At 43.4% G+C, this 16551-nt stretch overlaps 1 protein-coding gene across 10 annotated transcripts in view; it reads left to right on the plus strand.

Moving 5' to 3' along the window:
- The window catches only part of dlg3 (discs, large homolog 3 (Drosophila)), an 80892-nt gene extending 64355 nt beyond the window's left edge, over positions 1–16537 (plus strand). For 8 of the 10 annotated variants that reach the window (XM_085789544.1, XM_085789546.1, XM_085789542.1 and 5 more), the window contains 11 exons: positions 6249–6363; positions 8084–8260; positions 8377–8452; positions 9043–9142; positions 11165–11206; positions 11387–11437; positions 11540–11641; positions 11730–11902; positions 12195–12304; positions 12389–12480; positions 13220–16537. In XM_085789544.1, the coding sequence (XP_085645670.1) occupies positions 6249–6363; positions 8084–8260; positions 8377–8452; positions 9043–9142; positions 11165–11206; positions 11387–11437; positions 11540–11641; positions 11730–11902; positions 12195–12304; positions 12389–12480; positions 13220–13326 (1145 nt within the window). In that variant the 3' untranslated portion in view covers positions 13327–16537. Of the gene's footprint in view, positions 1–6248; positions 6364–8083; positions 8261–8376; positions 8453–9042; positions 9143–9813; positions 9860–11164; positions 11207–11386; positions 11438–11539; positions 11642–11729; positions 11903–12194; positions 12305–12388; positions 12481–13219 lie in introns of all 10 variants that reach the window. The other 2 variants (XM_085789548.1, XM_085789547.1) reach the window with 1 other exon arrangement.
- The last annotated feature ends 14 nt before the right edge of the window (positions 16538–16551 follow it).

The following is a 16551-nucleotide window of genomic DNA, read 5'->3' on the forward strand; positions in this document are numbered from 1 at the left end:
AAAGCCATGAAGGAATATGACATGAATAATCTGGTCTTGGTGACATACTGTAGGCCTACTTGTTATGATCAGTCCATTATTGATTTTACCGTTTAATGGAATTGAAAAACACTGCAGTATTTTTTCTTCTTTCCTTTTTTGTCAACTTCAAATTTACAAACTGCTGGCTAATAATAAAGTAGCAAAAGAGACAATTATATATATTAGATTCATAAATAAAACAATAAAACCGATCAAAGTCAAAGTAAATCATAAATTATTTATAAAATTACATATCAAGGCACTTCATTGGTAAGGTCATATGCATAAAGATTTTTTTTTTTACTACCTGGTGCGGCCGCCGGTGCATGCGCGATAAGCTCCCGTGTCGTGCCGCTGATAGGCCGGCAGGAGGAAGTATTCAGGTTCAGGGGCGGCCCCTGTGTTAGCAGCGTTAGAGGAGTGTGTTATGTGTGGTGGAGCTAAAGCTGCAAGGCGGGCAAACGAACCGCTTGTCCTCCTTCCCTTCCCTGTTCAAACTCCGAGAGTCTCCCCCCTGAAGAAGAACCAGCCGCAGTCCCAGGACACCGATACCTCCCCCCGAACCACGACCGACCGCAGCGCATGGAAAGAAGAGCCTGAGCAAGGGGGGGAAAGCTCAACTTCCAGTGAGAGAAAGTTTCCAAAAGGCGTTAAAGAAGTGGAAGGAGCGAAGTAGGGAGGAAAAAAAAAGTAGAAACTTTTTTTATCTGTCTGCCAGCCTGTGCGGATGGGGGATGGGCCGGAGCACAACAGCAGCAGCAGCCGAGCAGAAGCCGCATGAACTCCCTAATGGCTGGATGAAGAAAACTACCGGCTGCGACAGCGAAGTAACAGCGATACTTTACAATTAATTGAGCCGCGACGAGGACGGAACCGCTGACACGTTTAAACCGGACTAACTGCGTGAGTTACCTTTAGTTAAAAAAAAAAAAAAAAGCTTTTATTTTCGCTGCTACTGTACCGAGGTAATGCTGTTCGCTGTAAACCTGTAGCAAAGTTACAGTAGCGGTAAAATAATAATAATAAAAACTAGATTCGCCTTTTAAGTTACGCTTTAGCCAATTAAAGAAATAAGCAAGAATTAAACTTTTAAAAGTGGCGGTACAAGTTCAAAAAGGCTTGAAATTAACGCGGAGTTACTGTGGCAGACATGTGATAGCCTCACCCCTACTGTAGTTAATACAACCACTGCTATAATGGCACCCTCCTGCCATTACCTGGAGAAACAACCCATTGGTTTGGGTTTCTGTCTAAATCCTCTCTCTCTCTCACTCCCTATTTTCATTTTAATACTGAAACCCAAATGAAGTGCCTTGATGTTTTAAATTACATGAAGCAGGATTCATTCAGGCTGTTAACAGACAATTGCTGTGCTATTCTTATGTAACCAAAGCTTTAAGGTGGGGACACAGAGGTGTGGTCAAACAGGTGTGTGTCAGCTTCCTGACCTCACCTGTGAACCTCAGCTTCTTACACACTCATATTACACCTGTAAGTCACCACCACCACTGTCGCCGCTCCACACTTTGTCCATATACAACCCTCAGACCACAAGTCCATTTTCACTGCTGACTAAAGCAGAATGTATGTGCTGCTCAGCCGTGTAAGTGTTTATCTAATTTAACAGTTTATTTCATAAAGTGGCACCACTGTGTTTTTTTTTGTTGCAAAAAGTAAATTATAGACTGGCTGTGCATTACTGCTGCCCTGCCAGTGTTTTCGTAACTCTTTTCATGTGTACTTGCAGCAGTAACGCTATAAAAACAAAGGATATTGTGAGTTCTCAGGTTGGACTATGACAGGAATGCGCAGGGGCATAAGTTGTAGCATGCTCTCTCTCCATATTCCTTTTCAGTTTCAATAAAACCAAAGGCATAAAGGTCCAATAACACTCCAAGGTCATTGATATGAAGGTGGAACGGGATCAGTGAGTTGGCATGGAGCTAAGCTAAAGAAAGACACAGGCTCAGATCAGTGCTGTCAATATTGCAGCGTAGGTTTTCCCTCTGCTACAGAATGCGGATTATAATGCCTCATTCTTGTCCATGTGAGTTCATGTTGTCCCGCATGCCAGACCATTCAGGCAGCATCTTGAATAATGATGTGGTTAGTAGAAGGGAACCTTTGTTTTCTATACCAAATCATGCTTTCAGCTCTGCGCCCCTTTTGTAACCCGGCGGAGGACAGTTATCGTGTTTGTGTACAATGCGTAACTACTCTAAACGCACGAGTTGAGCACTGGCAAATGATTGACATCCCCACTGGTGACCTGAGATCTGTCGCCAGTAAATCTGCTGGCATCCTAAAGCGGTGTGTGACATGTTGTCCGTTTGAGTCTGGAGCAGGAGGAACCCCCTGTGAGCTATACAAGGACGGACGGACAGACAGACAGACAGTCAGAGGGAGGAAGTGGAGGGTGAATGCTAGTTTATGTCGGGCAAACTGCCTGGAGAGTAATCTCAGGGGCCGGGGGCTCGGGCGTCCACAGACGTCTGATGGAAGGCCAGCACTGAAGAGTACAAGAAGCCACAGTGGAGCTCACACAGGCTGCTGCAGCAGAAAGCCCCTCCTGACTGTAAGTGACTTGCTGGAGCATCCCCAAGTCTCTTTCATTCCCATTAAGTGTAGGAATGGAGGTGAGGCTGTGTATCCACATGTTTGCCTGTCCCACTATCAAGGAGTGTAATTACACGGGATTCTTAGCGTGTAGGAAATGGGAGCATGGGAGTGGACGGAGGAAATGTTAAACTCCACATGCCCTCATTAAACTGCCACCAGCACGCATCACAGAGGTTTTGTAGACACATTTTGTCCAAGGTCTACTACGCTACATGTTCCTCTATTGGGGTCTGAGTGCTGGCTTGGCTTGGCTATCCCTGAGATCATAACACACTCTCACATTACATGCACATGCCTGCTGTGTTGCATAACTGGATCAAAAGAGAAGCGACCGTCCCCCAAAATAAAAAAGCTGTACAACTAATCAGGACACGCAGTGGGAGTGAGAGATACAGAATAGTCCCAGTTTCTATTAGCTGTCTGTTCTTCCTGTGGGTCACTCCTAAAAATATAGGCTAGCTCTTGTGTATTAAGTGCTTTAAGGGACAGGCATTTAACGTTGATGATTGTGGACTCCCTTTTCCCAGCATTTCAAAGGTGTGGGGATGTTGAACAATAATTAATGCTGGATTGATCCTGATAACATTGTGTACGTGACTTGTTTTTAACTCGGTAGATGCTGTTATGGCGTTAAATACAATACAACATGTAACACAAATTTTAAGCCTGTTTTGGCTTTATTTGTTTTTGTATGTGACAGTGATTTTATTTTAATTTCTGACCCAAATTATTTATCTTTGACTTAATAGAAAAGCAAAACATGGATTTTGTATTTCAAAGCATTTTTTTCCCCCTGTCGGTATCAGATAGTTTATTGTGGTGAGATCACAGGAAATACAGGAAGGTAGAGATGGGAAATGATATGCAACAAGGTCCAAGGCCACATGTAAGGCCGGTGACATGGTGACCCATGGTCAACGCCCCCCAGGATGCAAGGGTGGCCAGAATTCATCTCACCAAAAACTTTTTAATTTCACTTGCGGTTGACTGTGGCAGTGAATGCTCCTTTATATGGTTGTGGTGGCTTGGATTTGCAGTCATAGATTTGTTTACTGCATGTGTTTTGATATTTAAGGTGAAACAAACGGTAGATACAGAGCTCGCGTCTCAGTATAGAAGTGTTGTTGTCCTGCTGCTGCCGCCCTCTGTGATGTGGTTGATGATAATCATTCACCATTATCGCTCTGGGAGTATCCTTCCTTTTCTGTGAAACAGATCTTCCTTCCCTCCTAAACTTCCTTTACTGAAACCGAGAGCACTTTACTATAAAGGAAGTTTGTGTTGCTGTTTGGTGAGTGGATTTGTACACTGATTATTGTGTGTTTTCCTACTCGGTCAACACAGATATTGATGATACATAGATATTTTGTAATACAGATTTTTCTTGTACTCTGATGTCATTGTTATCAACAAGGGGCGGCAGCACCAACTCCCCACAAAGGCTTAAAACATGTTGCAGAGCTTTTCCTGTTCTTCTTGAATGTCCACTGTAGTAAGATTAATCATTTTGGTGTTAGGAATGTGAACAAGCAGAGTATTTAACTGTAGCACCTGTGCTACTCAAACCACTAACCACTATCTCAGTGACGCAGCTCTCAGCCAGCCTTTCAGGTTGCTGTTATTGTGAAGCAGGGTATTAAGATTGCTCTCTCTTTCTCTTTCTCTCCCTCTCTTTAGCTTCTCTTTGTCTCTTCCTCGGCACCTCCCGAGCTGCTGCTTCTTGTGCTTCACTCTCATCTTTCCTGTGCCCGACAGCCAGGTGGACTAGTCTGAATGGCTGTTTCCGCATCTGCTGTCCCCGTTCTAGGTGTGCTAGGACGTTGCTCTTGGTTACAGGCAGTCAGGCGGTGTCTGGTTACCTCACCTTGCAGCGTCACTCTGTTGTATTGTTAACCTTTTGAGCAGAGACTCGGGTGGAGAGCCGCCACCAGGCCCGGGGCAGGATCTGTGTTTGCTTTTGAATCCCCTTTAGGTTTCGACCCGCGGGGGCGACTCTTGTTTTTGCACCTGCCCGGTGTTTTCCAGGAGCTTGGACTAACTTGGAAGTGATTTTGCAGGCATGGGTGTTTGTTTTTCAAGGCTACTTGTTCGACAGACTCTGGACTTTGATCTCTTGTTCACGTTACAGGAAGTGTTGCCAGCTATGGATGATTAAGCCGTGAGGTAGGAGTCAACCCTGCAGTAAAGGAGACGTGGAGTAAATGTGAACGCTATGCTCTGGTACTGGTTCTTCTTTTATAGCCTAAATTACGATCAGGACATAGATATGTTGTGTTTCTGGAGCGATAGTGTACGTTATCGCATACCATTAATGAGGTGACTTTGAGTTGTTGTGTACAGCTTGATTCCTGAGCACAGCTGTGCAACATGAAACATTAACACTTACTAAGTCTTACTGCGATTACTTTTCCTTCCATCAGTGCTGTGAAGTGTAAAAAATGTCAAAACATTGTGATGGATGACAAAAGTAGTTGTTCACAGTGCTGCCCTTTTACAATCCCAACGCCTCCTTTGTGTGATCACGAGCGACCTAGCCTACTTGTTTTTCTAGCTGCATCTGCCCGTCTGTTTATCTAGCCGGTGTGGTGTGGTGTGGTGGCCTAGCTTGTTCGAGCAGCCTGGGCACAGAGCATGCTGCACACAGCAGGCTAATGAGAGCATTTTTAATGAGGAGGGTCCAGGTGGATTCATACATCATCCCTGTGCTCCTGAAGCAGCAACTGGATTTACACACCTATGACAAATGGTCATGCATTTGAAATTGTTGGAGGCCTTTCCTTTTTTTAACCACACTAAAGAGCCCATGTTGAACTTAATTAATCTGTATAATTAATTACCTGACATGAGACATTACTGGATGTGTAAGGCAGATCTGTGATAAACCATCTGTTCCCGGGGTCATTAATCAGCCTAAGGATTCACTGAACCTTCCCTCTATTCGCTCTAGCTCACCGCAGCACAATGCAAGACACAGAGATTGCCAACAGTATTCTGGTGTAATAAGAGATCAGGGTCCAATACTGTTGTGGCTCTTCATTACTTCTGCCAAAGAGGATGTTTTCACCCACGTCTGTTTGATTGTCATCAGGATTATACAGAAATCTAATGAACCAATTTACTCCCAACGTGGTGGAGGGATGTGGCGTGGGCCGCACAGGAAACCGTCCAATTTTGGTGCTGATTTGGTTGAAGGGCTGGAGGATCCAGGAATTTCCTGAATGTTACGAGATAGGACATTTGCCGCACATTTTTGTCAGTTTATCAGGGATGAATGATGTATGGCTCCATCTTGTTGTTAAAATAGTGATTGGGGCAACACGTCGGCTCCTACACAGCTATCATAGTTTCTCTTTCCAAAAATTAACTTTAAAAGATAATTGTGGAGTTGAGTTCTATGACTTCTCACAGTTTGTCTCAAATCCAGATTATAATCCGAATCTGGTGGGCGAAATGAGTTGACCTTGCCTATATAGAGTATCCATACAGATTCATACCTCCTTAACCTTTGGTGAATCGACTTGAAACCCTTAAGGGTTAGGTTTTTCTTCTTGAGGTCCTATTTTTGGGGCTCTGTTGACACAGTTTTTTTTTTGTTTCTTAAATTGCAGAGTATAGTCGCTTTGAGTCCAAGATCCACGACCTGAGGGAGCAGATGATGAACAGCAGCATGAGCTCAGGATCAGGCTCCCTGCGCACCAGTGAGAAACGGTCTCTCTATGTCAGGTAAAGCTGCAGACACACACACACACACACACACACACACACACACACACACACACACACACACAGACAGACTCATGTTTGCAGTCACTACATCAAGTCCTAAGATCTGTTGTCAAAAGAAACACTCTTGCATAATAAACCTCTACCTGGCTGTGGGGGAGAATAAAGACTGAGAGCACATATCAACAGCAGCTGCACTGTCAAAGTACAACAGCATGACACACTCGGCGTAGTTCATACGATAAAACTTGATACTATTTGTAGGATGATGTTTATTTCAGGGCATTGGGTTGATGATACTCATCACCATAAAAAAACTGATGGATGGGCATTCCCTGTTGTTGTTTTGACGCCACATATGACATTGATTCTACTTTGTGTAATGTAGATTGACAGGGGAGCGTGTCAGCGTGACCTGCGTTATGACACTTTGGGCCGGTTGACACACTGGATGAAGGCTCATTTAGGAATTAAAACAGGTAGCATCCTTCTGCTCACATAAATGCAGGAAGTCACAAAGGACTCACAGGGGTCAAGGTAAAAGGCCTGTGTGTGTGATGTAACTCCATAGTCCAAGTGCTTCCCAATGTTTGTGCTGAAGCACTAATGCGCTTCTCTTCACCTAAGCCTAATAGCTACATTACTAGATTGATTTAGCCTGAGCTCAGTAGCAGTGGACCTTACCCCAATATATCAAAAGAATATAGGTGTAATCTCATTGGACACAGGCTGAAGTCAGAGGAGTGTTATTCTGACTCATGCCTCTCTTATAGGCCGGCTCCTATAAGGCATGTAGAGCCTAGCCTGCTCCTGTGCAGGTGACTAAGCCCACAGTTATGTCAGAAAAGCTGTCTAGTTTGCCGGCTGATGCAGGAGCCGCCATGTCCTCCTAGCCTGCCCTCAGGAATGTGGGGGCGTTAAACCTATAAGGTGCACTTTGGAAGAAAAAAAAACCCAAACACAATGTCACATGTGCTCACAGGATTGTTAAGGTGCAGTAACATGGTTATTGCTGGAAATCAGCCTATGTTAAAAGTTGCTCTCGTGTTAGCCTCCATGCGATTGCATCATGACAGTTTCATTATTGTTTACCTGCCGCCTTGTGCAGTTTCAGTTGGCAGGAATAGCTTGACAAAAAAAAAAGTAATTTAAACAGACGTGAAAATGTGTTTTGGTCACAGCCTGGCTATCCACTGGACTATAGTGCACGGCCTGCACATGTAGGCTTGTAGGTCAAGGAAACTTGAAACCAGTAAAGCAGGTATTAATACCTTCAGCAGTGTCTGTGGGTTTACCTGTCTGACAAGACAGCGTGGCACTTGCAGACAATAAACTGTGTGTTTTTAGTGACAGGTATGTGGCAATAGCAGGCAGAAATGTCAGGTGGAAACATGAAGGACATTCCTTATGCTTGTTCTCTGCATTCAGATGTGACTACTTTCCAGCTCATGTTTGTATGGCTATGCTCTAAGTTAGGTAAAAACTATATAATTTAGTGGAGTGCTGTGTCTGAATGTGTCAAAAATGACTTTCAAAGTTTTGAATTCTACATCTTGATTGCACATTTTGAACACAGCCACAGTCAAGCTGTTTAAAAAGCAACAAGGAGCAATTGTGTATTGCAGGAGAATCATTTTGATCATGATGTTATGTGAAGTCTCTACACACAAATTTGAGATGGAAGAAAAAGAGTGTAACCAAAGCCTTTTTGCTTTTGTAGAGCTTTGTTTGACTACGACCGAACGAGGGACAGCTGCCTGCCCAGCCAAGGTCTGAGCTTCTCTTATGGGGATATCCTCCATGTCATAAATGCTTCTGATGACGAGTGGTGGCAGGCGAGGCTGGTCACGCCACATGGAGAGAGTGAGCAGATTGGGGTCATTCCAAGCAAGAAAAGGTACAGTCTCTGTTCATTTGCTGCAGTGTAGTAACGCCAGACAAAGCTTAGCCTATATGACTACTGCCATTCATTTCCAGTCTAAACTTTGTCCCCCCTCCTTTATTCCCCCCCAGAGTGGAGAAGAAAGAGCGGGCCAGGTTAAAAACAGTCAAGTTCCATGCCAGGACAGGGATGATTGAGTCTAACAGGGTAAGTGTAGAAGACCAGCTGCTCCCTGCCCTGGTGCCAGAGAGGCTGTCTTCAGAGCTGCTGCTGGGCTCCCAGGGAGATGGCCTACTTCCCCCCTGAGTGTGGGAAAGGGACCAGCACCTGCTCACTGAGGCGAGCACAAAAAGTGCTCATATTACTGTATAGATTATACAGGAGCTCGGTACAGATGAGAGGCCTCTGTAACCTCCACAGCTCGTGCACTTGGCGATATTAAGAAATGTGCATTTAAGAAATGTCTGCACATTTGTCAGAGGCAGATGTGTCAGATTTAATTTGTACAAGTATAAATCAGTTGTAGCGTTGTATCTGTATCATGTATTATGCAAGGAGATTCAATTTGTTGAAAACAGTACATGTGAAAGTTGGTATACCGAAGCTTCACATCGATATTCCATTCATTTTCACACATTACCTGCTTCTCATTTGCATTGGTGGTTTACATTTCATTTGTTGTTGTTTTTTTATTTTTTGCATGGGTGTCAAGTACCTTCATTGAATCCCATTCTGTTTTGATTTTGTTGTTTTCACCCTCCCATTGCCCCTTCCCCCCTTCTCACCCACACAAACAGCCAGTCAAAGTAAAGCGCAAAAAAAGCTTCAACCTCTCACGCAAGTTCCCGTTTTACAAGAGCAAGGAGAATATTGTGCAGGAGTTGGTGGAGTCTGAACGTGAGTACCAGCTGTGTGATGGAGGGGCGGGGGTGTTGTTTTTTCGTCCTTTCCCCTTCATGCTTCAGTTCTGTCTCTCCAATTTTCATCTTTCCGCTCACCTCCAGGGATGGTTTGTGTGATGGCACCACTCTCATCCCTTTCTCACTGTCCCAGAGAGATGCCCCCACATGCAGAGCCGGCATCAAGCTGGAGATGTGGGGGTGGACTTCTCTCTCTGGTGTGTCTGTACATCTGTCTGTGGGCTCCAGAGGAGTGTCTAGCTGTGTGCGCTGCCAGCTGTGTGCGCGCGTGCAAGCTCTTGGCTGCATTAACGCACAGGCCTTCTAACACTGTGATGCTACTCCTTGTATAAGTCCTGATCAATTCTCCAGTCAGTCACTGACCCACAACAAGAAGAATCTCATTAACTGGACTGAAGCTTTAACACTTAACAGGTCAAAATCCCATTTTAATGGGATTGGGCTTGTGTAATTGAAAGGCCGTGGCTTACTATGAACAAAGTGGGGCTCAGGCTTAATGAGTACAGCACAGCGCCATGTGTCAGTGGACTTGGCGAACACTACACAGCACTCCTCTCCCTCTCTGCCCCAACTCTCACTAACCTCTTCTTCTTCTTCCTGTCTGCTCTTCTTCTCTTGGTTTCTGCTCTCACCTGTCGGGACACCTAGGACTTCCCAGGGTTAAGCGATGACTTTTATGGATCAAAGAGTTTGAGTAAGTGTGTGGTTGTACTGTCAAGCAGTTGTCCCCTAAGCCCAAAGAAAAAAAAATGCTTTGTCACTGCAGACCCAGCTGGGAATGCTAAACCACACACATTAAGACTGACACACGTACACTGTACACTCAACACACACGCCCACCCAGATTCACAGAACATATAAAATATGCATTCATTGCATTCCCATGGGAGGGTGGGTGAGCATTACACTTATTTTGAATGCCTCATGGGGTCTTTAGAGCAAATGTTTAGAGTTATATCCGATAAGGTCACACAGAGCTGGGATGTGCCGCTATGTCAGGTTGGAAACACTTTTTCCTCCACTTCCCTTGAGTCAGCCAGCTCCTGCCTCCCTCCTGTGGACAACGTAGGGCCCCTGTATTAATACTTTGGGACCAGAGGCGGTCAGATGTTTCCGCATTGTCTGTCCAACGTCCCATTGATGTAAAAGCGAGATCTCTGTCACACCTTGAGGCAGTTTCTTAAGATTTTGAACAAACAACAACTTGGACTCTAAGATGCTGGTAGGCAAAGGTCAAAGTTCAAGGTCACAGTGACCTCACATTCATGAATGAATCAAGAACACCGGGAGGGAAACTCCATTACATTCACTCAGACTCATCTGGAAGAATTTGGTTAATGGTCAAAAACCATGTTTTTGGCCACAACTCTTCAATTCATACACAATTATAACACAATCTAAAACAAATATTTGATCAAATAAAAATTACATTTCATAATTTTATGAAAAGTTACATTTTATATCCAATACTGTCAATTTCACTGTGACATCATAATGTTTTGCTAAAACACTATTGGCCATTATTCAACGCTGTAACTCAGGAAGGGGAGATTGTGACCATATTTCCTGCAACCTGACTGGTTGGCAGAGGCACACAACCACGAGGCGGTATTTCCAGTTTCCTTGTCTTTTCCCTGATATCAGATCCGCTGCCACAGGCGTAGATCTGGCAATAGCAAACACTGGCCAGGGAATTGTGGGTCATTTGGGATACTGTCACAGGAAACACTTAATTTCCTATTGCTTGCACCTAAATTCACTTCCCTAATATTGCGAGAGCGTGGCTGCCGCACCAGACAACACTTCTGCTTTCTTTATCCCCCGTTTTTGTCTTTTTTTCCCCAAGTGGCCTAGTTTTTCAGAAACAAGCTGCTTTTCTTTCTTGATGTCTTTTTAAGCAGGTGAAATATTTTCACCCTTAAGAAGAATTTATTTGAATTTAACTGTGGCTTAACTGCTTTTGAGGTTATGTGCAACTCACTCTCTTGTGCTTTTGCAGAATGCCTGACATCCAACACAAGTGACAGTGAAAGCAGTTCAAGTGAGTTACGTTTCCTGGTCTTTCTGGTTTGATTTACACTGCCTATATGGATGAATAACATTAATGTAGTTGTGAAATGACATTGTAACTTACTGTAATATGCCCCATAGTGTTTTATCAGACATGACCATTTTATTGTTTTGTTTTTTTAAATAATGTGACAATTTTGTCTGATTACAGAGGGACAAGAGGACACAATTCTTTCCTATGAGCCAGTCATTCGACAGGAAAGTGAGTAAATTGCGGCCATGTATTTGAAAAAAAATCCTAACATAATTCAAAAAGTTTTCGTTTTGATTTTATCCTCATCTGCCTTCTTTATCTCCAACTCAGTCCACTACACAAGGCCTGTGATCATTTTGGGCCCAATGAAGGACAGAGTAAACGATGACCTCATCTCAGAGTTTCCCCACAAGTTTGGCTCCTGTGTACCACGTGAGTTGTGGGCACACCACCATCTCCACTTAGCACACTGAATACTAGAGCAGTGGCTAAAATAAACTCGTTCCATTCCCCTCTGCAGATACGACTCGTCCGAGGCGAGAGAATGAGATGGACGGTCAGGACTACCACTTTGTGGGCTCGCGGGAGCAAATGGAGAAAGACATTCAGGATAATAAATTCATCGAGGCTGGCCAGTTCAATGAGAACCTCTATGGGACGAGCATCTTGTCTGTCAGAACTGTGGCGGAGAGGGTAGGCACTGACGCTTGTTTCTCTGTAGGATTGGGTTACCAGATTGGGTTTGGTGTATATTTGGGGTGTAACCAGAGGCATGTTACGTTTCCTGCCAGATCGGAAGGCAGACATGTGTAATTAATGTTCCACTACCAACTTTCCCCAAACCTGATCGTCTCCAGTACTCATTCATTTTCACAGCATCAAAGAAACCCACAACCAATTCCTCTTGAACATGTGGCCTACTTGTGTAACAAAAATTTAAATGTTTATAGTATTTTTAACAAAGCGTACTCTTAACTGCCTACAGGGGAAACACTGCATTCTGGATGTGTCTGGGAATGCCATAAAGCGACTGCAGCAAGCACAACTTTATCCGATTGCCATCTTTATCAAACCAAAATCCATTGAAGCCCTAATGTAAGTTGGAGCTGTGCACTGTAATCAAAACATCAGTGATTGTGAGAGTCTGTGTTAATAACTAGAACCACTTGTGTTTTTCAGGGAAATGAATAAAAGGCAGACGTACGAACAGGCCAATAAAGTCTTCGACAAGGCAGTTAAGCTGGAGCAAGACTTTGGAGAGTTTTTCACAGGTTGGTCTCACAGGCTCTTTGGTTTGACTTTTTTTCTTTTAGTTTGCTTGAAAAATTACTTAAAACGAATTAGATGAATTCATAAATCAGATTACGGTTGCTTAGTTGTTTCAGCTCCAATTTTACATACCGGTACATATTTTTTCTTTCTTTCTTCCATATGATTAGTTTTTAAATATTAGGCTTGAAAAATTGTATCATCAGTTCTTTTCGAATGGAGACACTGGTAGTAATGTCTTCTACAGAAAGTGTTGCATTATGGAGTGTTTGAAACCTTAGTGTTGTGTTTTCTTCTATAATTTCCCACTACAGAAAGATTCATAAATGTACAATTACTTATAACCATCTTGTTCCACTTACAAAAGACAAAAGATTTACGTAATGAGAACTGTGCTCTCCTTGGATTAATGCTATCTCAGGGAAGTTTTCCCACCAAGACAAGCGTTTCTCAAAAACATGTGTTGGGCAAGGGTGGGTCGTCCTATAATCAGAGTCATCCCACTCTGTAGCCATTTACTGTATCAAATGTCAAGAGGAGACAAAGTCCAATCAACATTTTAGAGGGCACAAGGTAATACCTTCAGGTGTCTTCTTCAGCCCAATCAGTGGTCTGAACTCTTTTATTCTTTCAACTTAAATATCTAAAGAGATTTAAGTTGAAAGAATAAAATTCTCATTTGAGTTGACCTATTGTTTCTGATAGAACTAACAAATACCGCCTGTGTGTTTCTGTCTCCAGCTATTGTACAGGGTGACTCGCTAGAGGAGATCTACAACAAAATCAAGCTAATCATCGAGGAGCAGTCTGGTCCCTACATCTGGATCCCCTCCTCGGAGAAGCTCTGAGCTCCCTGCTGTCTCCGCTGCATCGATGCAGAGCTCCCCTCCTGCCTCCCAGATACCCTGCCCAAGCCCACATAGCCCCCCCCCCGCCCTTCTCCTCCTCCTCACCTCCTTTTTGCAGATATGTTTCATATCAAGTTTTAGTGTCATCATTATGTTACTCTCTAAATGAAAAAGAAGTCTTATCACCATTACTGTGACTGTGCACACCCCTGCATGAGTTTCTCAACAAATCCATTCAAGACTGGAAATGCCATTCCAAAGGAATTTGTCAAATGAAAACAAAAGGGAAAAGGAATAAATCCTTTTGTGAACTGGGACTGACTGAAGATCAGAATGTTTTACAGAAATCTGGAGAGAGGAGTTGGGATTCAAAAAGAAGTTGCAGGGGAACAGAGACAAATCATACCAAGTTGGAACACTTTGTAAATGTTCATCAAAATCACATTTAAAAAGACACGCAAGATGAGAAGTTGAAGACCAATTAAGGGTTTTTTGTTTTTGTTTTTTTTTTGTTTTTTTTTCTAAAAGACTGGATAAAAACGAGCCCTGCTGATGGTACTGTTCAAGGAGTCATCTCTCTTGTTTATAATGACTGAGGAAATTAGTGGAGGAGCCTACAAACTGGTGATCTATTTATCACAAACCAGCTTGCTGTTTGGTCGTCTGCCAGTTGTCTGTGCTGCAGCTGATAAAGACATCTCGGGAGGCAGATCAAGAGGAAGAAATGCGTTGTGAATCTCTACATTTATATTATGAAATCACAAGATAAATGATAAAATCCTACTGAGATTTTACTACATATTAAAAAACTACACATTTTACACTTCACTAGAATTGTCAATTTGGAGGGCTGTTAGTTTTTTTTTTTTCTTTAGTTTTTTTCTTTCTTTGTGGGATTTTTTGCTTGTGGTTTTTAGCTGCTCTGTGTAAAGGATGGGGGTAGAGAAGTGTAACTGGGCTCTCTGCAAAACACCAAACTGCCTTACATCAAATACAAATTCTGTTTTGTGACTACCTGTTGTCTGTGAGGGAGGCTGCACACAATTGACAGGGAAGACAGAGGAAACCTTCTCATCTTTCCTTACTTTTTTGTGTCCTCCAACTGCCAGGAGGCCTGACTTGAGTGCAATAGATAAACAAAGTCTCGCTTCTGTGGGCGCCTTTTCTCTCCCCCCTCCTCCCCTGTATTTCAACCTCTTTGCTGTGTAATTTAAAAAAGAATTTGGACATTTGATTTACAATTTGGACAGCCAGAGCCTCCTAACGCATGTTGAGCAGCAGACCACCCTATTACACTCTCTGCCTTCCAAGAGGATTCTCTTCTGATTGAATGGTCACATGGTACTGTCCTATCTGCCGCCATGACGGTGGCCTTAAAACGGGTCGAACAAGACAATAATTGTATTGGATGTCCTAACAATTAAAGAGTCAATATAACCTGTTTTGGATTGTCCCCCTGTGCCCCTACCAAAAACAACACTAAAGTTGGGTTTGATTAAACCTATATGCTTTGTGTATCTATAAACATATGAATTCTTAATGATTCTGTTGTTGGCAGGTGCTGAACCACTGTGTTGAGCTCTTTAGTGCGTCTGGGGTGAGCTAGACCAGCTCAGGAATCTTAACGTACAGATACCATTTCCCCTGCGACTGAAAGGCCACGTTTGGGTGATGACACAGCAAGTTCATAGCACGAATACGAGTACTCGAGGTACTTTGACATAGACGAAGGTGTTTTCAACTGAACGGTGTAATCGGTTTGTATCGCGCATCTTTTTCGTGAGGCGGGGAGCATGTCCAAGGCCGTTGGTGTGGTCACCTTTTGAGTTGGCTGTAACATGGCTTCACCAGGATTGAAATGACCTGCTCCACTCCCCACCCCCTGACCCCTGCCCAACACCCCCCCTCCCCCCAATCCAGAGCTTGACACTGTATGTTAATGTGTGCATGTGAGAGGGCACATCTGAAGAAGGAATACTGTGGCCCCCTCCCGCCCCCCGATCTTGTGAACGTTCTCGCTTTCCTCCTCAGCTTTTTGAAGAGTGCAAGGAGATGGGTTTTTTTTTCTTTCTTTTCTTCTTCTTCTTCCTCCTCAGAGAGCCAGACCCAACAAGAAGTGGTAACCTAGACCTCTGGGTCCCCCTGCTCTCTCCCACCCACAGAGCACCTGTACCTGCAGGCATTTTCTGAACAGGTGTGCCCACCTGCCAGGCACCACTGCTAAACCAGCTGTCATTACCTGTGTCAAAACCAGAGTTCAGGGAATAACCGAAGGGAACAGAGCCATTTATAAACTGCTTGCAGACTGTTTCAAAGGGTGTGGTAGCTGTACAATGTAAATAAGCCCCCAGCAGATCCCCCTCACCTGTGCTTCATGCATGTGTGAATCAAACTGGGACAAACATGTTTTATAGACCACAAATGTCAGGTAAGTAAAGTTTGAGCTACTCTTAAGATATACTTTCCATACAAATGTGCTGTATTGTTGGTATTTCTCTTCAAATGCCTATTGGAACACTTAACTAGTCAGATGGGAATTCAATTCCCTCAAATAGGGCCTGTCTACATGTGATTTATTGTGGAACGTGTCTGGGTGTATAGATTTAAAAAAATATATTGTAAAATAATTCAAAAGAGATGCAGGCAGAAACCTACACGACATCACAGAAACCAGGAGCATTGATCAATCCATCATTAGAAGTTTAGAATTGGTCCTCTCTGGTGTTTAGCTGAAATACAGCTGACTGTTAACAATGTGTGTGGTATTCATACCTCAGTCAGCCATGTCAAAGCCCAAAGAACTTGATTTCATTTTACTCTTTCCACTGAGGTTGTGGTATATAACAAGATGGGAACCTGAATGCCTCTGTGTGTGTATAATTGATGAGGGTCTTTGTTCTCATGAGAGAAATGATGACATGTATGCTTTTATTTTTTGGGTGGGGGGGTCAGGGTTCTTGTTTGTACTTTTGGGTGATGTTTATGTTATAGCACATCTGTGCAGTAAGTGCTTGCAAACATGAACCCTTTGATTGTACAGTAGTTTCCTTCCTGTCACTGCAGGTGGTACAGCCTATCAGGACACTTGGCCTCATGGTCTTCCCTGTCCTAGTCATGAGGGAACACAGTCCTGCAACTTTTGTTCGGGTTTTATTTTGGGACTTGACAAGAGTTTATTTGTTTGAAAATAAAATATGTGACTCAGTTATGATTTTGATGTGCTTG

This window comes from Trachurus japonicus, chromosome 10 (genome assembly GCF_045865225.1).
Source record: "Trachurus japonicus isolate A0001 chromosome 10, Traja_1.0".
In the NCBI taxonomy this organism is placed as follows: domain Eukaryota; kingdom Metazoa; phylum Chordata; class Actinopteri; order Carangiformes; family Carangidae; genus Trachurus; species Trachurus japonicus.